Raw genomic sequence first — 24,203 nt, 5'->3', positions numbered from 1 at the left:
AGCAAAATGCAAAATAGAGATCATCCTATAATCACACAATAATCTTACCTGTCTGGTTGGGTTGAGAACATAACTCCAAAACTTCCTGTGAATATGTCAAACTGGTCATCTTCATTCATCAGGTGTATGACACTATTGTACAATGGCAGTACAGAGGCATGTTAATGGCAGGAATTTCAGGAACAATAAATCCACTATCAGCCAGATTTTACTATTTTTTTAACTGGTCTGTTTGCACTGTTTTATTATATAAAGGGGCAATATGTGGCTTTATCTTTGTCCCCTTGAAAATATAACAAAATAACCATGCTGAAACATTAGTTATGACACATAGCTGTAAGGTTTGGGAGGTCGCTCTAATTGTTGAGGGACCCTTTGGCGTCCTCTGGTGTTTATGTATTTTTGTCTGTCCTAATTACTGTGATTATTACCTGGTGTGTTTGTTTTGGCTTAGGCTATTTATATCCCTCTGCGTCTTCCCTCTTTGTCGGTTGTTCACTATACGTTGCGTTAGTTGTGTGTGTGTGTGTGTGTGTGTGTGTGTGTGTGTGTGTGTGTGTGTGTGTGTGTGTGTGTGTGTGTGTGTGTGTGCGTGTGTGTGTCTTTCGTAGCCTTATCGTTCCTCGCCTGCTTAGGAAATAAGTATCGAATGACTATTGTAAGTACCTTGCCTTGCCCTGTTCTATTGACGGCGTTTTTGGGAGACTAAAGCCATCTCCCCTGTTGTTTTGTTGTTTATGGTTTTCTTTTATTATTTAAGCATTCATCGGATACTTGCTTTCTCCTCTTTTGTTTCATTACTGTGCGGTTATTATTATTCCCGTTTGCTCAAATAAAGAGTGCCTTTATTTTTGAATAATACTCCTGCATCTGTCTACTCTGTTCTGCTCTGCACCTGACCTGGGTCCAAATACATTAGCTCCGCGTAACACATAGCAGTCTGTGACTGACATGCTCTACAAACAAGAAATGGGTAAATATCATGAATTAAGAGGATTCTTTAACAGCCAAATATATCCCAGATTGTGCCTAGCATACTACTACTATCTTCTTGAGAACACAACATAAAAAAAAAAAACTAAAAAAAACATTACAATGAACTGCAATGAAATGATAAATTACAAGGAGACAGTCAAAACTCATCTCTCTTCTTCCTCGTCTTCGTAGTTCTCCATGTCAGTCTGATGTCCTCTGGTGCCCCCTGCTTCACTTCTTCAGCTGCTCACAAATCTATTATAAAACAAGTCTAAAAATAAAAATAAACTCTAAATAATGAAAATGTCAGATAAAAATGACATGCATTGAAAATTAAAATACATGTTCTTTCTAGGACATGAGACTAGTTGCCTGTGTGCACTATTCAAATCAGACCTTTTTGTAGCCTCTCTCACCTGGCAAGGAACATTCCTTGCCGGTGATGACAGTATGCAGACATGTATGCTGCCAGCGTGTTTGTTTGTTAGTTAGTTTGTTTGTTTGTCTTGTGTATAAAACTGAAAAACTGGAGAAATGTAATTAACCATGTAATATCACTGTACAAATGGCATAATTTTGCATTTCACTGTGACTCGTTTTGTTGTCTGATTGCAATACATATTTAAATGTTATGACGGAATTCTGAATTCTATGTTAAGAAAGTACCTTTCTACTTTGTCCTTATATAATTACCTTTCTATTGGCCTTATCTCTTCAATCATCTTTGACCAAGACATTGTGTCGAAAGGCAATTATTAACCTTCTTTTGAATAGGTATCGATCAGCATAGCATACTTAGTTGTGAAGAGGACATGGAGATTGAGGGTATAAATGACAGGACAGGACCGTCTATGACACAGAAATAATCAGAGACTGAAGCTGAATGCATCCAAGTCGCACTTACTGAAGACCAGAGTATCGCTGTAAGATGACATTTCGTTTGAATAACTTGTTGTGTTGGATGCTTAGAGAGATGATGAAATAAATAAGCAATTATCATAGTCATAATGTTTAATTTGTATTTATTTATTTAGACTTATTTCTGTTTACGTACAAATTATGTTAAGCCTAATATAGCCTACGATATATCATCAAATCGCTGTATCATTTTGGTTTGATTGAAAATATTTATTCACACGACAACGTTATTGTTTTCGTATGATCAAAATGGTTGCATAATAACAATAGACATATTAGCAGTTAATTTGATCCATTAACTGTTTATATTAAGTTCAATGACATTCGTAGGCTATAATTGTAGGATGTCGATCTCAATGCTGACACTGCTGTTAACCATTTAATTGTTCATAATGTCAATAGGGTCGTAATTAACAGACGAAAACATGACTAATGAACTCTAGAGAGGGACTCCATGAACGACACGTACACTACTCGTGACGTTAGAATTATAAGGTTCTATCTCCATTTTTGGTCAAAATTGAGTTTTTTACATAATCTGACCCATTAGGTGTTTATTAATGCCTGTGTGGTGTTCTTTTTAAAATGTTGACATTTTTTTGTTAGTAATTAATAAAATACAAAGGTTCCATCTCACAAAACATAATGGAATGTAAAAACGTTGACGCTCAATATCTCTGAACTACCCTAAACTGAGATAGAACCATCTCATTCTAAACTCACGAGCTATCGAGTCTCTGTGAGCCTAACGCATTTATTGAAGTCTGTGCAGAACTGTCGGAGAGTAGAAACGTCTCTTTAATCTTCCTGTCGAGGGAAGCTTCCTCGTGCAAGTAGGCCAGTACAGTCCATCATAGAGCACATATAGAACACTCTTTCGTATTCCCCACGACAATAAACTTCGGCAAGGTGGGCTCATTTAAAAAAAATAAAAAATAAAAAAATAAAAATATCCATATCTTTATAAATGCTGATTTACAAATGAATCTTGCATATAAAAGAAGGACAATTAACAGTTGCAGTGTGACATTTCCTCAGTGACTGCCTCTCTCTCTTCCCTATTTCATGTGCACAGACAGATGCATACCCGGCAGCCATCACCTTGTCTTGAGATGTCTTAAGATGTCTTAATTAACCAAAATAAATGTTGTCTGTCAAGATGTCTTAAGTCGTCTTAAGACCTAACCTGAAGACATGCACTCATTCACTCACTTAAGACATGGAGCATAAGAGCCATATTATTTTCTGTGTCTTGAAGTAGTACTGTGTGGATATGGGCCAAGGCACGTCTAGGCGCAGCTCAGCGGACCCGGAGGCACCGCACAACTCCTCACAGCAGCAGTCTAAAAACGTGGGTCCCCCTGAACCCCCTGAGCCCAATGGTCGACATAGGCCTACTCCTACCACGGACAGGGTGAGGCCAACAGCAAACAGGGACGAGAGACGCCCCTCCATCTACAGCACCATAGACGCCGTGCCCCGTCTGGACTTTTACGCAAACGCCTCGCTGACCGGCCGCCAAGTGCGCAGCAGACCCTCCCTGGAGATTCTCCGTAAAACGTTTGAGGTAAGAGATTTGACGAGAGCTTTTTTATCAGCCCTGTGTAGCTGCTATAGGCCTCAGTGGCGTACCGCAAAATCCCGAGGCCCACCAGCAAGGTGGCGGCGGGGGCCCTTTCGCAACGGAGGTTAACTCAAACGGATGTAGCGGTACATTTATTTTAAGGCTGCATAAAGCCTACAGCATAGACCCTATGGTTGGCCTGGACAGCTATCAGCTACAGCGCGCTGGCCGTTTGCTCAGAATCATTCTGACACCGTATGTGTGACTGTGTGTGTGACATGTCCATACACAAACGGCAACAAGAACAGACCGACAGGCTACCCACCACCCGAGTTAATTTGATTCATAGATTAATATATATATCTATCTAATAATATCAAATAATAATAGACCATTCTTACCTTTAACAATGACCAACACGTCCTCTCCTCCTGGCATTCGTCTGTGCGAAGTCCTTCACTATGTAACATAGTATGTTTGTTAAATCCATTTGACGTGTGCACTGGCTTTCAATGCTGAGAATCGCTAGTCTGGAGAGTCTGTCCTGGGACATGGTGCTTCTCAGATAGCTTTTGATAATTTTGAGTTTTGAAAACGATCTCTCGGCCGGGTCAGCCTGCCAGCTGCAGTAACACTGTCCTCCACAGCGGTGCCACAGGTGCATCCACGACGTTCGTCCCTGACCCAGTGCTAATTGCATCCCTACCCACGTCAGTTGCAGAAGCTGCTTTGGGTCGGTTTGTGAGAAAATATGACATTTTGGGAAGTTTCGCTGCATTTTGTTACATTTTATATTGCTCTTGCCGTTTTTGCGCACCACTGAGGTACTTTCGCTTGCTCATTTTTCTGCAGGGTCTTGTGTCTCGCTGCCTAAACATTTTTTAAATAAAAAAGTTTGTATCTAGTGCCGAGAGACGGGAGTCGTAGGCGGCGTATCAAATGACAAAGCTAAACGTTTAATGAAGGACATGAACGATTGTCAACAACACACTCAAGCAGTAACTGAATAAACAACTCGGGTACCACGCACTTAACTGTCCGTGCGGAACAATACTCCCAACCCACCGTGGGTGAATTATGTCAACCCACCACAGTATCCAATGTTAGGGGGCCCCCTAGAGGCTGGGGGCCCCCCCCCGCGGTGCGTCGCTTGCGGGCCCGTCCCCTACGCCACTGATAGGCCTGTTTATAGTATCGTGACGTTAGAATTATAAGGTTTTGTCAAAATTTAGTTTTTTACATAATCTGATTCATTAGGTGTTTATTAATGCCTGTGTGGTGTTATTTTTAAAATGTTGACATTTTTTAGTTAGTAATTAATAAAATACAAAGGTTCATCTCACAAAACATAATGGAATGTAAAAACTTTGACGCTCAATATCTCTGAACTGCCCTAAACGGAGATAGAACCGTATACTTCTAAGATCACGTGTACTGTACTATCTCTGCTCCATGCCACTATGTCAGGATGGAGAGTCGGACCCTCACACAGAAGATTCTAGAGTTGCTAGTGTGCCAGTGAACTTTGGCCACGAGGAGACAGGCCCGGACGAGAAACCTCCAACCGCCAAATCTCCTGTGCGCTTCGGATGGGTGACTGGAGTTATGGTGAGACACACACACACACACACACACACACACAGAGACACACACACACACACACACACACACACACACACAATGACTGTAATTCGATGACGTGTTTCAGATTCGATGTATGCTGAATATCTGGGGCGTCATTCTTTTCCTTCGTTTGTCCTGGATCACTGCTCAGGCCGGTCTCAGTGAGTTATCACCTCCTTCCTCTCTCCTTTCCTGACAGCATTTGCCACATCATTTTCACTACCTCTCTCAAACTTGACTTATGGTGTACTGTGTATTTCTGTCACACTGAAGCATTCAATGAATGAATGGATGAATGAATGAATGAAAATATTAATTCATTCATCCATCCATTCATTCATTCAAACCTTTCAACCCTGTTGTTAACCTCACATTAGTCGAATAGGTACTGTGACTACTACTGTTACTCACACAAGCACAAAATCTTCATTTTATTTATGTTTTTTGTTGTTCATTAGTATTTGTTAGTGTTAGACTGAAAACAAATGTGAGGTTATGATGATTAATTTAACTATATTTGTTTATTTTGTTTTCTTTTTTAATTGTTTTATTGCCATGCTATCAACTTGTCAGTCAATTGTTGGAATTTGGTATTTTATGCTCTAGGCAAGGAGTCTGCCCTAGATGGTGACCCTGGAGCAATTAGGGGCTCAGTGCCTTGCTCAAGGACACCTCGACACGTGGTCAGCCACGGTTCAAACCACCGAGCTGCAGACCTTCGTGAGCTTAGAATGATAAGGTTCTATCTCCGTTTAGGGTAGTTCAGAGATATTGAGCGTCAAAGTTTTTACATTCCATTATGTTTTGTGAGATGGAACCTTTGTATTTTATGAATTACTAACTCAAAAATGTCAACATTAAAAAAATGTTTTGGACAAAAATGGAGATAGAACCTTCTAATTCTAACGTCACGTCTTGAGCCACAGCCCATGATGATCTCATAATGACTTTCCCTCTGCCCAGTTCTCACCTGGGTGATCATCTTCATATCCGTCATTGTCACCTCCGTAACAGCGCTCTCTGTCTCTGCAATCTCCACCAATGGGAGAGTTGTGTCAGGTCGGTGACATCATTACAGTATCTCTGCACTATAACTTGGGCCAAGGTTTTTTCCTGACCATTAGACCAGGAAAAAGTAACTGTTTGATTTTTGGTAGGTATTTGATTAACCGTTTAAAAAAAATATGATTTAACACATTCACATTCCTTTTTACAAAATACAAGAGTGTAAATTTTAACATTTCCTTTAGAAGTTGGAAAACTCGAATAGAACTGGTAATTCTAAAGGGCATGAATGGAAGCATACTAGACCTGCCTGTAAATTGTCAACCCTAAATACTACATGCCTCTTCATAGAGTATGCCATCCTAACAATATCTCTAATATATTATTAAAGAAAACAGACCTCTCGCTCACTTAAAATGGTCTCTGTCTCTCTCTCTCTCTGTCTCTCTCTCTCCCTCTCTCTCCCTCTCTCTCTCTCTCTCTGTCTCTGCTTGTTTTCCTCCACCAGGGGGCGCCTACTTCATAATCTCTCGCACCCTGGGGCCGGAGATGGGAGGGCCCATTGGTGTGGTCTTCTTCTGTGCCAACGCCCTGGCCTGTGCCCTCAACACGGTGGGCTTTGCAGAGGCTGTCCGCGACCTCCTCATTGTAAGATATTATTCACAGGGTATCCGCGATATCTTGAAAAGTATTTAAAGTAGATAAATACATTTTGGGAAAATCAAGACCCTTACTAAGTATTAAAAAGTCTTATCACGATTTTATGAGGTCTTGAATTTTGTAGGTATTTTTCTGAATTAGACTCTGTCCAAAGAGTTTGAATCCTAAAAACTTTTAGTAAAAGTTGATGAACCGGTAGATGAAAGGTATTGAAATTAACCTCAAGATTCCTGTATATACCCTGATTCATGTGTTTGTTATTATTCATAATTATTACAATATTATTCATTATTCATAAATATACAATATGATTCATTATTCATAAATATACCGTATTATTCATTATTCATAAATATACAATATTATTCATGCGTATCATCGTTTGTATCGACCACTTACACTTGTGATAATGATGGATTGATTGTTCACTATTTTGTTTGATGTATGTAGGACTTTGATGCGCTCATGGTGGACCCGGTCAATGACGTCCGTATATTGGGTGTGATCACAATCACTCTTCTTCTGCTCATCTCATTGGCTGGAATGGAGTGGGAGGCAAAGGTTAGGCCCAGCTCGATCCTTCTGACATATGTATTACTCTTCAATATAATTACAGCTCCCATCTCCTCAGTAAAACCTCTCTCTCTCTCCTGTATCCCCCTCTCTCTTCCTCACCCCTCTCTCATTGTTACTCTCTCTCCCTCTCTCTCGCTTTCACTCTTTTTTTTTCTCTCTCTCTCTCTCTCTCTCTCTCTCCCTCTCTCTCTCTCCCTCCCTCTCTCTCTTTCTTCCTCCTGTATAAACAGGGGTAGGACAGTATAAACAGGGGTAGGACAGGATAAGTCTAGGCTTCTTCCTACTCCTTTTCGAACAATTGATAGGACTGTACTCTATTTTGTACTATAACAAATAGTTATTTGTTATTTATTATTTTAAATCATGTTCCAAATAAAGATTAATTAATTCATTCATTCATTCATTCCCTCCCCTCCTCTCAGGCCCAGATTCTGTTCTTCATAGTGTTGATGGTGTCCTTTGCCAACTATGTTGTGGGCACGGCGATCCCTGCCACCCCAGAGAAGAAAGCCATGGGTTTCTTCAGCTACCGCAGTGAGTATCAGAGTGTTTACAAATGTGTATGTTTGGCATTATTAAACATAGAGGCACTACTGCACTACTGAAAGTGATTGATGGTTACCTGTTTACCAGGTGAGATCTTCATGGCCAACCTGCTGCCAGACTGGAGAGGTCCTGACGGAAGCTTCTTCCAGATGTTCGCCATCTTCTTCCCCTCTGCCATCGGGATCCTGTCAGGAGTCAACATCTCTGGAGACCTGAAGGTAAAGAGACGTAAGGAGAGGAAGTAGACACTAAGGGTCAGTGGTGTAGTCTACGTGATCCGCAGGACTACGCCGTATACCCACTAGGAAAGGCCAAGGATTTCCATATACCCACTTAAAAATGTGTGAGGATACGTAACAGCGTTTTGTGACAGAACTTTCACTTTCATTCATACAATTCACCCCCGTCTGTGTTACGAAGCACTTGACTTTTGGACCATTGGGACTGACTATAGCGTCATATACCATCAACGGGGGGAGATGCGACATGAAATATGTCAAAATGCAGCACTATCATGCACAGATCAGCCTTATATCATGTAATGTTAGATATACAGTAACGTTAGACAGGGAGCGCAGACTTATTTTTATGGCGTTCCGAAATGAACAATATGAGGCTGGGAGGGAAAAATCACAGTATACCCACTAGAAAAAACTAGACTACACCACTGCTTAGGGTGGAATCCTAACTCGCACACGTAAGTCGAATCATTGTGGACATTTCCCATTGACAGGAATGCAATGGCAATATTAGCGCTTTATTTATTTATGCTACATTTTAATAGCGAAAAATATGTGCATCTCTTTGTAAACACACCACAAAGCTGGACATTTTACCTCTGGGTTGACTTCTGTGTTATGCTGTTGTGGTTCTGTGTGTGTGTTTTGGTGTGATATAGGATCCAGGGACTGCTATCCCCAAAGGAACTCTGATGGCTATTTTCTGGACTACTCTCAGCTATTTAGGTGTCTCTGGAACTCTTGGTAATTATACCTGCCCTCAGGGTTCGAGTTATAAGCTGATCTCTGTGGGGGTCTCCAAAATAACAGTGCGAAATGTTCTCATGCACGCGCGAATCATGCCCACACAGCGATGGGACTTACAAGTTTTAATTAGCTATAGGCAGTAGCGGATTAAGGTGGTCAGTGGCCCTAGGCTACTCCTTTGTGTGAGGACCCCCCGCCCCCATACACAAGCCTCCCCCCTCCCCAAAATATACAACTCACGAGCACCCTGCACACACACCACTCATAATGCTTTACCATAAAACACTTAAACACTTTAATAACACAATAACACAACAGTGTTAATAATGCAAAGAATAAAAAAAAAAGTTCAGTGCATTCAGTTCTGTCTCTATTGCTCTCCTCTCCCGTTGTCTCTCTGTTACTGTCCTGTTGTCCGTCTCTCTGTTGCTCCCCTCAGCTCTAAATGACAGAAATGAATTAGCTAATTAGTTGGCATGTAAACATATAGTTAGGGTTGGGTACAGTTTGGGTTTTATTCGATACCGGTGACAAGTCGATACTTTAAAAACGGTACTGGTACCGAAACATCATCCTCATCCTCATCCTCCTCCTCAAATACCAACATATCCTGACGCTACAGCTGCAGGCTACTCATTTCACCACATCAACAGCCCCACATGAAACAACAGCTATAAAAGCGATAGTCACACATGTATCTCGGCCAATAATTGTGTTATTTTTGCTATACAGAAGGAGCGAAAAATACATGTACACTAGGTTAGTAAAAAGTAAAAGCCACCTTACCTTTACGGAGACAAGATAGACCTGTTTGGTCTGTTTTCAGTAGGCTGCGGTCGCGGTCCTGGAACCCATGATGCTGACGTCCGATGTCTTTTCTTTATCCAAGATTGGATGAACGGGAGAGGGTCAAAAAATGGCCTTTTTTTGGGCGGCATGGTAGCTACTGTATGTATATACTCCTGTATAGCTAATGAATGAATGTTTGCTTCTCAATAATAGGCTAGGTGCACGATCTCACTACTTCCTGAAAGGCAACTGGTATATGAACATATCCTGTCTCACTCTATTGGTTTAATTGATTAATCAGCTGTGCACTGTGTGTTCCAACGGTTTACCGCACAGCTGATTAATCAACCTTTTGCTGTTGCACAATATTCTACTGCGCCCCATGGTGTCTTGGTGGTGAAGTGCAGGCAGTCAAAGGCCTACTGTCATTCACAGGAGATTAATGGTGCGCGTAGCTCTTTTGGAAAACGTGTTTATTTTACAATATTTATAATATAAATTAAATAATATTCATTACATTGACATTTTGATCAAATAATAGTTGTGGTAATGTATTATTAGCGACCCCCACAGATTTTTGATTTTACTGCCTTCATGGGAGCTCAGAGAGTCTCAGACCATCTCTATGGGAGCTCAGCTCCCATTGGCTCCCACATAACTCGAACCCTGCCTGCCCTTGTTTTCACAATCTTCTCTCTCTCTCTCTCTCTCTCTCTCTCTCTCTCTCTCTCTCTCTCTCTCTCTCTCTCTCTCTCTCTCTCTCTCTCTCTCTCTCTTTCTCTCTTTACTATCATTTATCATTCATTCATCAGTGATTTGGCTTTACCACGGTTTATCTCTGTCTATCCTACCATCCTCCTCACTTTTAAATCCCACCTCAAAACCTACCTGTTCTCCCATGCTTACTGCCTCCCCTACCCCTAGCCATCTCCCCCAACCCTGCCACTCCCCCCCCCCCCCCTGGACACGCATACAACCTCCCCTACCCCTACCCATCTCCCCTAACCCTGCCACCCCCCCTCCCCCCCTGGACATGCATACAACCTCCCCTACCCCTAACCACCTCCCCTAACCCTGCCGCCCCCCTCCCCCCCTGGACATGCATACAACCTCCCCTACCCCTAACCATCTCCCCTAACCCTGCCACCCCCCCTCCCCCCTGGACATGCATACAACCCCCCCTACCCCTACCCATCTCCCCTAACCCTGCCACCCCCCCTCCCCCCTGACATACATACAGCCTCCCCTACCCCTAACCATCTCCCCCAACCCTGCCACCCCCCCTCCCCCCCTGGACACGCATACAACCTCCCCTACCCCTACCCATCTCCCCTAACCCTGCCACCCCCCCTCCCCCCCTGACATACTGTACATCAGGGTTTCCGTTAGAAAAATTTGCCGTCGGACATCGTGTCCGGGAAGAATTCGATTTACCGGACAAACGTGATATATTCCGGTCATCATATTAAAATATAATATTTTTTTTTTTTTCCAAAATCATATTTTTTTTTCCTCCAAATCTAATGTTTGTCGCGGTGATTACTGTTGTGTAGCGGCCTATATATGCCATTTAATGTCTATTTCTCATCCGATACGATTAGATGCGAGCTATATAATATATAATAATATAACATGATTTGACGCATGCGCGCTATGCCATGCGTCAAATCCAGCGCTGAACGGGTCCAGCGCTGAACGGGCGCCTCACTGGGAACTGAACAGACAGCATCGATCAATGAACGGACTCCACATTACGTTAACTGAAGTTTGTTAAATTGTTTGGGATTAATGTGAGTTTTCTATTTTCTCTTTACAGTTTTACCCTTTTTTTATTTAAAATCAATAAAACAACGTCATTTCTATAAGTCTCGCTGGTTGGGAAGGCATTTCGTTTAGCTCGGGAGTATGACAATGGGAAGAACATAACTGTTTATTGAGAAACAATTGATAGGCAGTCTGGGATACGTATATAAAGAAATACCACAATGTCTAGATGTATAACATTTTATTGAACAGTAACAGTGCAAGCATGTAGGCTACGGGGAACAGGGATTTTGGTCAGTAGGTCCTTTGTACAGAGGGCGTTTCTCTCCGACAACGCGTTCCCAGGTACCATGGAAGTCATAGGTAGTCCAGCACACAGACAGACAGACAGACAGACAGACAGACAGACAGGCAGACAGATAGACAGACAGACAGACAGACAGACAGTCAGCTTACTTCTACCCTTTTGAGTGGAATTACTCCTTTAATTAGCTGTTAGCCATCTCAAAGCCCCCTGAGTTGCTCGTCAACACTGAGAATAGACCACATTATAGAAACCAAAACACCGTTTTTTTAAATCCACAGGGAATAACCGAGAGTGTACGGAAAGGCACACCCAGCGCTGTCAGTGGTGGGGAGACTTGAAGTGGCTTTGCTTGATTTCCATCACAGATTCAAGGATTGAAACACTGATGAAAATAGGGAGTAATAGTGATGGGATTATTTTAGATTATTTTAGATTAGATTAGATTAGATTAGGTGAGATTCAACTTTATTGTCATTGCAGAGTACAAGTACCAGACAACAAAATGCAGTTTAGCATCTAACCAGAAGTGCAAATAGTGATATAAAAACAAACACTTAACTTTCGGGGAAACTGCTAAAATAAAATAAATTAAATAAATTAAAAAAGAAAGCGACTATTAGCACCGCCGAATGACAACAAACGTATGAGTAATGAGTAAAACAATGTCACTTTTATAGTATGTTGTTTAACTTGCCGTTCGGTCGCCATGGCTCTGGTGTGTGTAGCAGCTTCAGCTAGCTGGCTGGAAACTTCTAGGGGTGCGTTCGTAAACACGCTCTGAGAGCGCCGGAGCGCACGCTGGCTTCGATGTCACAGAGCGACCGAGTCGTTCGATTGGACGAGAGGCGTTCCGCGAGTGCTGATCGGATTTCCAGAGCGTGTTTACGAACGCACCCAGCCAGCTTTAGCGAATTGTATTCAAAGGGAATTATTTTCACCGGACAATATGTCCGACGACTTTTCAATTTGTCGGACTTCACCAAATTTTACCGGACAAAGACCGGCAATTGCCGGTTAACGGAAACCCAGCTGTACATACAGCCTCCCCTACCCCTAACCATCTCCCCCCCCCCTCCCCGTTCACTAACTCTGTGTTCCATGTGCCCATGTTATCTGTTATCTGCTTGTTGTTTCTGTGTTTTCCGTTTCTCCATTATTGTCAGCGTCTTTGAGTCTCGGAAAAGCGCTATATAAATGTAATGAATTATTAGTATTATTATCTCTCTGTTCTCTGGCCTCTCCAGCGGTATGTGTGGTGCGGGACGCCTCTGGGAACCTGAATGACAGTCTGGTGGTGTCTAACTCCTCTGAGGTGTGTGAGGGCCTGGGGTGCAGACTGGGCTGGAACTTCACACAGTGTGAGGAGAGCCACTCCTGCACCTTCGGATCAGCCAACAATTTCAAGGTGGGACTTCTTCTTCCATCACTGGAATGTTATTAGCGGCCAGAGTTTTTCCTGGTCAGATCAGGAAAAACTCTGGGCCCCCACCCAGATCAGGAAAAACTCTGGGTTTTTATTGGGATAGCCAACAATTTCAAGGTGGGACTTCTTCTTCTTCTTCTTCCATCACTGTTATTAGCGGCTGGGTTTTTATTGGGATACCTATTCCTAGAGACCGGTTTAGCCCATAGATGGTTTATAAAGGTTAACTACTACATGGTATAACACGTTTATATTCTATATGTTATATCCTATGCATACAGACTACCTACCCTAAAGCCCAATGCACACAGCGTGCGATTTTGTCGCACGACAACATTCGATTCTCAATTCTTTGAATTCTTTCAATTGGTGAATTGATTCTCAAAGACAAATTGAGCACAAATTGAGCGCAATGTCTTTGTGCTGACATTGCAGCACACAGACAAATAAGGCAATAAGGCCAGATAAATAATTCATTCTCAATTCACACCAATTGAAAGAATTCAAAGAATTAAGAATCGAATGTCAATATCGCATCGCACGCCATGTGCATTGTCTCAATCAAAACAATGGAATCGAATTCGACAAAATCGCACGCTGTGTGCAATGGCCTTTACACCCACTGCCACCGAGTGCAATACTCATGACATTTTGACTCTGTGCTATTTTATTTTTTTACTATTTGTACTACTAAATTGTGTCCTGTCCTATTTGTCTTATTTGTCTCCCACGACTTGTCACTTGACCGATTGTCTCACTTATGTCTTCTAACTATTGTGACTTTATTTATCTTATTGCCTCATTTGTCTTTGTGCTGCAATGTCAAGGAAAGGAAGTGTAAGAATGTTACTCTCTTAAGCCCAATGCACACGGCCCCGATTCTGTCGCACCACCGAATTCGATTCCATTGTTTTGAATGAGACAATGCACACTGCGTGCGATGCGATATTATCGCACGACAACATTCGATTCTCCATTCTCACCAATTGAAATAATTCAAAGAATTGAGAATCGAATGTTGTCGTGCAACAAAATCGCACGCCGTGTGCATTGGCCTTTATACTTGTGTAATGTGACGTAACAATACAACTTGAAACTTATAATATGTGACAGCAGCTGGTGAAAGCAGGAACAAGTCGCCAACTGACCGAATGTTCAGACTTTTATTCGAAATGTTTTAAAGAAATGTCAAAGTTGTTGAAAATCAATGACACACTCGCTAGTCAAAGCAATGCAAAGTATTCGGTGAGTAATCCCCACTACTACCTAGTTATTGTAGAGTAGTGGGGCTTACTATACTCACCGAATCCATTGCATTGCAGTGTTTTGGCTTGACTAGTGAGTGTGTCATTGATTTTCAACAAAGTTGACATTTATTTAAACATTTCAGAATAAAGGTCAGAACATTTTGATTGGTTGCTGACGTTCCCGCTTTCACCAGCTGCTGTCACATATCCTGCCCCACAGATACTTAATATGGTGTCAGGCTACGGTTACCTCATCACCGCTGGTTTATTTGCAGCCAGCCTATCCTCTGCCCTCGCCTTTCTAGTCTCCGCCCCTAAGATCTTCCAGGTGAGACCCCACACTCATTCATCGATTCACCTGTGTACCTGAGTTGTACAAGTCATCCTTAGAACCTATTGGCAACAAAACTTTGACAATGATTCCATGAAAATCCATACTAGGTTGAAGGCAATGTGAAATGTGAAATGCTTGACATTTTTGTCACATGAGATCATCAGATTGTTCTCCCCTCCTCTCTCTCTCTCTCTCTCTCTCTCTCTCTCTCTCTCTCTCTCTCTCTCTCTCTCTCTCTCTCTCTCTCTCTCTCTCTCTCTCTCCTTCAGTGTTTGTGCAGAGACAACATTTACCCATACATCGGATTCTTTGCAAAGGGTTACGGGAAAAATGACGAGCCATATCGGGCCTATATACTCACCTACCTCATCGCTGTGGCCTTCATTCTTGTTGGTGCGTCTGTACATCCTAGCAGATCTAATAGAACATACTAGAACTAGTACTATTTTTCAAATATTTTACTATTATACTGCTTTTATTGTAAAGTGAATTATATTGCAGTCAATTGTATGAAATATGTATGTTACGGTACATGTGGGAATACGGTACATGTGGGAAAACTAGGGTTAGGGTTAGGTGCTAGGGTGCTAGGGTTAAGGTTAGGGTTAGGGTTACGGTTAGGGTTAGGGTTAGGATTAGGGTTAGGGTCAGACATGCCAGCATGTACCAAGTCACCCTAGCACCTAACCCTAACCCTAGTTTTCCCACATGTACCGTATTCCCACATGTACCGTAACATGTATACAAATAAAGTTGATTGATCAATTGATGGATGGATGTTATGTTATTGATTGATACTGTATACAGGCTGGAGTTCCTCTCATTCCTCTGTCTCTCCTTGTGGTTCTTTCAGCTGAGTTGAACATCATCGCTGCCCTGATCTCCAACTTCTTCCTCTGCTCCTACGCCCTCATCAACGTCAGCTGCTTCCACGCCTCCATCACCAATGCCCCGGGTGAGTGACACACACACACACACTTTCACACACACTTTCACACACACACACACACACACACACACACACACACACAGAAACTCTCTCTCTCTCTCTCTCTCTCTCTCTCTCTCTCTCTCTCTCTCTCTCTCTTTTCTCTCTCACGTACGCACACACGCATACACTCTTCTATCACTTACTCCCCAAATGATTAGGAAAGGGTAGTACTATGACACAAAATCTGTCGTCTTCTACTCTACCTCAATCTGACATCTGACCTCTGCTGCCCCCCTCAGGCTGGAGGCCGTCGTTTCGGTACTACAGTAAGTGGACGGCTCTGTTCGGAGCGGTGGTCTCCGTGGTGCTCATGTTCCTGCTGACCTGGTGGGCGGCGCTCTTCACCTCCTGTATCATCTTCTTCCTGCTGGGATACGTCACCTACAATAAACCAAGTGAGGCGTTGTCCTGGCTCTGTAGTTGTGATGGAGAGAGAGAGGGAGAGGAAGAGGGAGAGGGAGGGAGAGGGAGAGGGAGAGGGAGAGGAAGAGGGAGAGGGAGAGGGAGAGAGAGAGAGAGGGAGAGAGAGGGAGAGGGAGAGAGAGAGAGGGAGAGGGAGAGAGAGAGAGGAGGGAGAGGGAGAGGGAGAGAGAGGGAGAGGGAGAGAGAGAGAGAGGGAGAGGGAGAGGGAGAGAGAGGAGGGAGAGGGAGAGGGAGAGGGAGAGGGAGAGGGAGAGGGAGAGGGAGGGAGAGGGAGAGAGAGAGAGGGAGGGAGAGGGAGAGGGAGAGAGAGGGAGAGGGAGAGGGGGAGAGAGGGAGAGGGGGAGAGGGAGATGGGGTTTTACGCAACAATCTTGATTTGATTATGATTTGCTTACATTACATGAAGAGGTTTAGTGATTGATGTGATATCCCTCTTTCTTCTACATGTCTGTCTGTCTGTCTGTCTGTCTGTCTAACTCTCTCTCCTTCTCTCTCTCTGCTACTATTACTCTATAGAGGTAAATTGGGGTTCCTCAGTCCAGGCTGGTACCTACAACATGGCTCTGTCCTACTCCGTCTCTCTAGCAGGCGTAGAGGATCACGTCAAGAACTTCAGGTCAGGATGAACATCTGCCTGTCACATGACCCCTGTCTCACTCCCAGAGGGAATCTACTACCGTATTTACTAGAGTATATGTGCACATTATAATGCATGGAATGGAATGGTCTGCTGTGCTGTCTCTTACCTTTCTATCTTTCGTCTCTTTCAGGCCTCAGTGTTTGGTCCTAACAGGTCCTCCCAACCTTCGACCAGCCCTGGTGGACTTTGTGGGTTCCTTCACGAAGAACATCAGCCTCATGATCTGTGGAGACATCCTCATGGTTAGTAAGAACCAACACTGTATCCTAGCAAAAACATGCATGCACTAACAATAGACAATAGTTATAGTTATATAGTTATCTGCATGTTTCCACAAAGCACAATTAGTCTATGATGTCTTAGGACTGTCTATGATGGATTGCTTATGTTGATTATATTGATTGACCCCTGTGTTGTGATGGCGTCTCTCCTCTCTATACATGTATGTAATATGTATGTATGTACATTGTCTTCGGATCCAATCACTCAAAGAACATGTTTCAACCCCACTGCTTGGTCTTTTCTGTCTTTCTCTATTTGTGAGCCTCTGATCTACAGGGTGATTTCTTCTGTTATGTTGCCTCTCCTCTCCATGTGCAAATATACACAAACATTTGTAAATAATGTCTTCCTCCTCCACTCTCTCTCTCACTCTCTCTCTCTCTCTCTCTCTCTCTCTCTCTCTCTCTCTCTCTCTCTCTCTCTCTCTCTCTCTCTCTCTCTCTCTCTCTCTCAGGAGGATGACAAAGTGCCTATGTTGCAGCGTGGAACAGATAGTTTGGTGAAGTGGTTGAACCGCAGGAAGGTGCGTTCCTTCTACATCCCCTTCAGCGGAGACTGCCTTAGAGCAGGAGCTCGACATCTGATGCAGGTAAGCCTCCTCATCAATCTGACCTCCCTCTATCTAGCCATTCATACTAACATCATGTACTACTCCCTTACTACATACTGCACAGTGGCCTGTAAATAGACAGTGAATCTTTTTTTGTGAACAGTGAAACCAATATACACAAATACCATCAAATAAAAGATGATCTCTCTACTTTCCCTCATAGTAATTGTTTGATTTCAAATCCAGTTACTTTTGGAGTGTAGAGCCGAAAGAAGAAAAAATACTTCACTGTCCCAATATCTAACGTTACATGTTTTAAGGCTGATCTGTGCATGATGGTGCTGCATTTTGACATGATTCTTATCGCATTTCCCCCTGTTGAGCTGTATAGCGGCACTTATTACAGTGAAGTGCTCTTATGACACGTTACTCCTCCTACAGTCTCCGTATAATGGAGAAGCGTTTCTGAAAGTACGGCATGGCTCGGATACAAATGCGGCCTGGTTCGGGTCGCGTCAGCTCGGTAGTGGAAAAGCGCCAATACAGTATTACCCTTATATTTCAGGGTGATATCTTGAAATACAGGATGTCTCTTTTTCTGTCCATCCTCCTCCCTTGCTTTTTTTCTTCATTCTTTTTTTGTGATAACTAATTGACTAATTTACCTTTTGTACCTCATGTTTCCATTTGATTTCACTAAATAACTGTTTTCAGATTACATTGATGTTCTTGCTCTCTTCTATAAGGCCTCAGGTCTGGGTAAACTGAAGCCCAACACTCTCATCATGGGGTTTAAAGCCAACTGGAAGGAGTGCGCCCCCTACAGCTTGGAGGACTACGTCAACACCATATAGTGAGTGCATTGGTCTAAAAGCAAATAAGAAAACTATTTAAAATTAATTTAATTTAATTGAAAGATGGAGGCTTGGGAACAGGCTTGGGTCTAAGACACTAATGCAGAATATTCAACAACAATAAGGATAAACTGCTTATAGCATGATATTTCCCATATTTTATCATTTCTGAAACCAGTTCCCTATTATATATGTATATGTATCACACATCTTTTATACGTTGCACTCTTGTCCGTCCCCTCCTTCTCTTCTCTCCAGCGACACGTTTGACTCCAACTATGGACTGTGTCTGCTCAGGATGATGGACGGCCTGGACATATCAGAGGAGATGGATTGTGAAGGTCAGATATCTAGGCTCCAGTGAACAGTTTGTATGGATATAATGCAAAACAAAACCTGGGGAAATACTGTGTATGGGACATGCGACTGAAGAAAATCGTGAGCTTAGAATAATAAGGTTCTATCTCCGTTTAGGGTAGTTCAGAGATATTGAGCGTCAACGTTTTTACATCCCATTATGTTTTGTGAGATGGAACCTTTGTATTTTATTAATTACTAACTCAAAAATGTCAACATTTTAAAAATAACACCACACAGGCATTAATAAACACCTAATGGATCAGATTATGTAGAAAACTCAATTTTGTCAAAAATGGAGATAGAACCTTATAATTCTAACGTCACGAAATGTCACTTTTATCGTCCAGTAAACCACGGATTTGAAGATGATGAGGCAATGGAGCCGGAGGAGAGTCACAATGCTGATAAAGACTCAGGTGAGAGAACACACACACACGCACACGCACACGCACACACACACACGCACACGCACACACGCACACGCACACACACACACACACGCACCCTGGGTTTTATGGCTGAGTTTGCTGGCTAACAGTGGTATGACACTAATTATATAATGTGTTACACAGTAGATATTTACCGTAGTTTCATCATCCTGTCTGCCAGCAGATGCAAAGTCTCCCAAGGGTCAGAAGGAGCAGAGCCGCACAGTCTTCCAGAACAAACAGGGGAAGAAGACCATAGATGTCTATTGGATATCAGATGATGGAGGTGAGGGGTGGGTGGCTAAGGTAAATGCTCAGTGGGATGGTTAGGACGGCCCATGAAATTTAAAATGGTACGTTTTAAAGGAAAGGGTTACGGTTACGGTAAGGGTTTGATATGATTGATACCATTCCTCCTCATTCCAGTCCATGTACTACAATGAGCCTGTCCTCTGATTACTCTCATCACTGGCCTCCCTTGTATCAAAACACCATCAAAGATCTGCTACATCCCATTGTCTCACAATGTATATCTATTGGGTGCATCTGTGTATGAAACATGCTTTATAATTACACATGTGATGGTAACCCCCCCCCCCCCCCCCTAGGTCTGACACTCCTGGTGCCCTACCTGTTGTCCAGGAGGAGGCGCTGGCGACAGAGCAAAGTTCGTGTCTTCATCTCGGGAGATCAGCGCAGCATGGAGGAGGATCGCAAGGAGTATGTTTCCATGATATAGTATATATAATATATAGGTTTAGAGAGAGAGAGTGAGAGAGTCAGTATGATTGTGGGAGGTTTAGAGAGAGAGAGAGAGAGAGAGAGTCAGTATGATTGTGGGAGGTTTAGAGAGAGAGAGAGAGAGAGAGAGAGAGTCAGTATGATTGTGGGAGGTTTAGAGAGAGAGAGAGAGAGAGAGAGAGAGAGAGAGAGAGTCAGTATGATTGTGGGAGGTTTAGAGAGAGAGAGAGAGAGAGAGAGAGAGAGAGAGAGAGAGAGTCAGTATGATTGTGGGAGGTTTAGAGAGAGAGAGAGAGAGAGAGAGACTCAGTATGATTGTGGGAGGTTTAGAGAGAGAGAGAGAGAGAGAGAGAGAGAGAGAGAGTTAGTATGATGCATAATGAGTGCTTGCAAAGGAGTCATCTATTACTAGAGAGTTGTAACAATATCAGGGAAATCGTGGCAGCTATGTTGCTTTTGTATTGCTGTTCTGTCTGGCATTCTATCCCTGACAGTATGTAAGTATTTACTAATGTGCTAATTTAGCAAAAACATACAGTGATGCTTGAAAGTATGTGAACCCCTTGTGTAATCATAGATTTGTTTTGTTGCTGATAAATAAACAATAATTGTTTTTGATCAGGATGATCTTACTACTTCAGAGGTTTCGACTTAACGTCCATGATGTTATCGTTATGACGGACAGTGAGAAACTCCCTCATTCTAAAAGGTGGGTTTCTGAAATGCAGTCTCTCTTTTACACACTATCATACATTCATAAAACACACACACACACACACGAGTACATCAGGGCCCTTTGACAACACACATCACACATTCCTCTGTGGTATATTGTTGTCCATAATTGTAAAATTAGAGGATGGAAACATCATTAATTGTGTGATGTGTTTTCCACGCTCAGCCTCACAAGGTTTGAAGATGCCATCGCCCCTTTCAGGCTGAGAGGTGCAGAGCAGGAGCTGAAAAGAGACTGCCCCTGGAAAATATCAAACAAAGAACTTGAAGCCCACAAACTGAAAGTGTGTGTGCGTGTGTGTGAATGTGTGTGTGTGTGTGTGTGTGTGTCTGTTGTCTGTGCTTTACTCTAATAGTTTTTATTCGTTTATTTAAAAGGGACAATGGACAGTCATTGACTCTCCCTGAATAAGCTGGGTAGCTAAGTTACATCAGCAGTCCCTGGCTATTTTGTCTACATTTTACATTAACATTTTTGGCATTTAGCAGACGCCTTATTCCAAAGCGATTTACAATCAATACATTTGGATACTAAGCAAGTGAATCATCAATCCACCAGTCGTAGCAGGAAGAGTAATCCAGCTCAGGCCCGGGGCCATTGATATCACCATCTTCTAAACCTAAACTTTTTTTTTTTACACTGGAGAAACAGAGAAACAGTACAAGGGGGGCAATAGAAGTTTTTAGGGACACAGTAGAGGGGAAAGTGGGTGTCTTTAGGAGGCGCAGTGCTGAGGGGCAGAAGATGTCTTCTGTCTATCATCCTTGTATTAACTTTTCTCCTCCCCTCCGCTCCTCTCCTCTCTTTCCTTCCCCAGTCAGAGAGGAAGGTGAGACTGAATGAAATCATTTGCAAGAATTCACAACACGCTGCCTTGGTTCTAGTGTGAGTATACATACATTAAAACTACTTTCATGTACATGCTTTTTCATTCACAATACTATGTAAATTATGTGTAAATAATGCAGTACCGCTGTGTAAATATAATAGGCCTACTGTATCTCATAGGGGTAGGCTTAGGGTCATGGTTTGGGTTAACCCTAACCCTAACCCTGGTCATATTATGGCAAGGTGCTGTATTGTAGCAGTAACGCATCGTGAGCTTAGAATTCTAAGGTTCTATCTCCGTCTAGGGTAGTTCAGAGATATTGAGCGTCAAAGTTTTTACATTCCATTATGTTTTGTGAGATGGAACCTTTGTATTTTATGAATTACTAACTAAAAAATGTCAACATTTAAAAAAATAACACCACACAGGCATTAATAAACACCTAATGGATCAGATTATGTAAAAAACTCAATTTTGACCAAAAATGGAGATAGAACCTTATAATTCTAACGACACGGCATTGTGATTACAGGAGCTTGCCTGTGCCCCAGAGAGGCTGTCCCAGTGCTCTCTACATGGCATGGCTCGACACCCTGACCTGTGACCTACCCTGTCCTACTGTACTAATACGAGGGAACCAGCAGAATGTCCTCACCTTCTACTGCCAGTAACCAATGATAGTCAAACCTTCTTCCAAGTCCAGCCCAAATTGCTCTTAATTAAGGAGCGGGCCAGCGCCTTGCATGGTAGCTTTTACGGCCATTGGTGTGTGAATGTGTGTGTGAATGGGTGAAGTAAAATGTGTCATTAATAACCCCAACTCCAACCTTAGGGTTGCTGCCGGTTGCTATTGCTTGATGCGTGTATATGTTACGGTACATGTGGGAAGACGGTACATGTGGGAAAACTAGGGTTAGGGTTAGGTGCTAGGGTGCTAGGGTTAAGGTTAGGTTTGGGGTTAGGGGTAGGGTTAGGGTTAGGGTTAAGGTTAGGGTTAGGGTTAGACATGCCAGCATGTACCAAGTCACCCTAGCACCTAACCCTAACCCTAGTTTTCCCACATGTACCGTATTCCCACATGTACCGTATTCCCACATGTACCGTAACATATACACACACTTAGCTGACAACTACGATGGTGTGAAGCCACAGTATCCTGGCCTGGTTACTGTATAAAGCCCAGTGCTGTCATGTTGATCCACATTATCAATGGCATCAACCAAGCCAGTCTCACTGTAACTTAGGGTAATACCTGAATTATTGCATCTTTATGATTTAAGAACAAAGAGGATGATGATGATGATGATGATGATGATGATGATGATGTGCATATTCCACCTTGCCATGCAGTGAATGTCCTCTGTGGTGACACTTCTATTGTTACTTGAGTCCCCAAAAAATATTTATCTTTTTATTTTGACTATTACGTACAGTACATGTAGGCCTATATGTTGTATTTTAATCAATGTACAATCATTATATTGTTTAGTTATGACAATATATTAAACATGATGACAATTAAAATAATATTTTATTATATTTACATTTCAAAATGAATAAAAGTGCCTTATTTCAAAAGAAATATAATTTCTTTCCCTTCCCTACACAATGAGATCATAAGCAGGGGTGCACATAACTTTTTGGGGCCAGTGCTCAGAGGAGCACCTAGGGATGCTGCTTGGTGCTCCCCGAGCTCGCGAGTCACGACCCGTCCCACAGGATGGATAACAAAGGGATACATGGATAACTTATATTAGCAAAACGACATTTATTCATAAATAAAGATGAACGAACAAATGATTGTGTGCAAAACAAAAGAAACAAATGCAAAATCAAATGACTGCTCTTTAAGCATGAAAGTCTGTCAGACTCCTTTAAACACAATGAAATCAACTGACATCTCTTTAAGCACTAACTGAATGTCTGTTCTTTAAACACACTGAAATAAACGGACATCTCTTTAAGCACTGCTCTGTTCTGTAAACACTGAAATCAACTTTTCAACAAAAAGTTACAGCCTAAGCATTTATTTATGCTACAAGCTTAATCATCATCATCATCACTGCTCTATTGACTGCTGTTAATACTGTCCTCAATTTCAACCATGGTAGAGGATGTTGTAGGCTATCGCTTTAAATAGCTCATTATTTTGATTGTGCAACAAAGTCTTTTTTTTCTTTTTTCTAATAGAATTCCCAACCATATTCCCTGGGTCAGGGGTCTAGGTGCGATAATGAAGCTGTAAAACAAACGTTTGAACGTTTGAAAGCTTCAGAGAAAAGAAACGTGAAGTCGCTTGGTGTTGTTTTTCCTTTTAGCGACGAGTCGTTCGGGACTGAATTTCCACGTGGCGGCGTGATAACCGTGCAATACGCGATACGCGGAATGAAAGTACGAGTTACGATACTTTCCGAATGTTTTCGTGAGGGGAGTCGCCGTGGTCGTCGTCGGTCGACTGTTGTGATGGATTACTCGTCGGGCCTTCGGCTGAGGGGACGGCAAATAGTTACTTAGTGGGGCTTGCTTCGTCGGGTGCCTCAGTGATGCAGCAGTCAGCAGTCAGCAGTTGGATTTTGAGGAAGTAAATTCCTCTCCCAGCGGTTCCAGCTGTTGGTGCGCAAGAGCGCCTTCATGCGTCTGACCTGCCGCGCA

The 24,203-nt window shown here is 42.6% G+C and overlaps 1 protein-coding gene across 1 annotated transcript; it reads left to right on the top strand.

Moving 5' to 3' along the window:
• Window positions 1-3,166: 3,166 nt before the first annotated feature.
• Window positions 3,167-22,222, top strand: slc12a10.1 (solute carrier family 12 member 10, tandem duplicate 1; the record flags this gene model as incomplete). Its single annotated transcript, XM_080547759.1, has 26 exons — window positions 3,167-3,460; window positions 4,925-5,065; window positions 5,166-5,241; window positions 6,044-6,139; window positions 6,594-6,733; window positions 7,196-7,306; window positions 7,744-7,855; window positions 7,955-8,085; window positions 8,766-8,850; window positions 12,958-13,118; window positions 14,604-14,711; window positions 14,987-15,110; window positions 15,571-15,672; window positions 15,948-16,103; window positions 16,648-16,747; window positions 16,902-17,013; window positions 17,508-17,642; window positions 18,350-18,456; window positions 18,716-18,798; window positions 19,165-19,233; window positions 19,427-19,531; window positions 19,854-19,965; window positions 20,609-20,695; window positions 20,888-21,005; window positions 21,540-21,607; window positions 22,084-22,222. 26 exons carry the CDS (start codon window positions 3,167-3,169, stop codon window positions 22,220-22,222), a joined length of 3,072 nt encoding a protein of 1,023 aa, XP_080403885.1.
• Between the last annotated feature and the right edge of the window lie 1,981 nt (window positions 22,223-24,203).

This window comes from Nansenia antarctica (assembly GCF_963989245.1).
Source record: "Nansenia antarctica genome assembly, chromosome: 17".
NCBI lineage: Eukaryota > Metazoa > Chordata > Actinopteri > Argentiniformes > Microstomatidae > Nansenia > Nansenia antarctica.
This window is presented reverse-complemented; position numbering and strand designations above follow the sequence as displayed.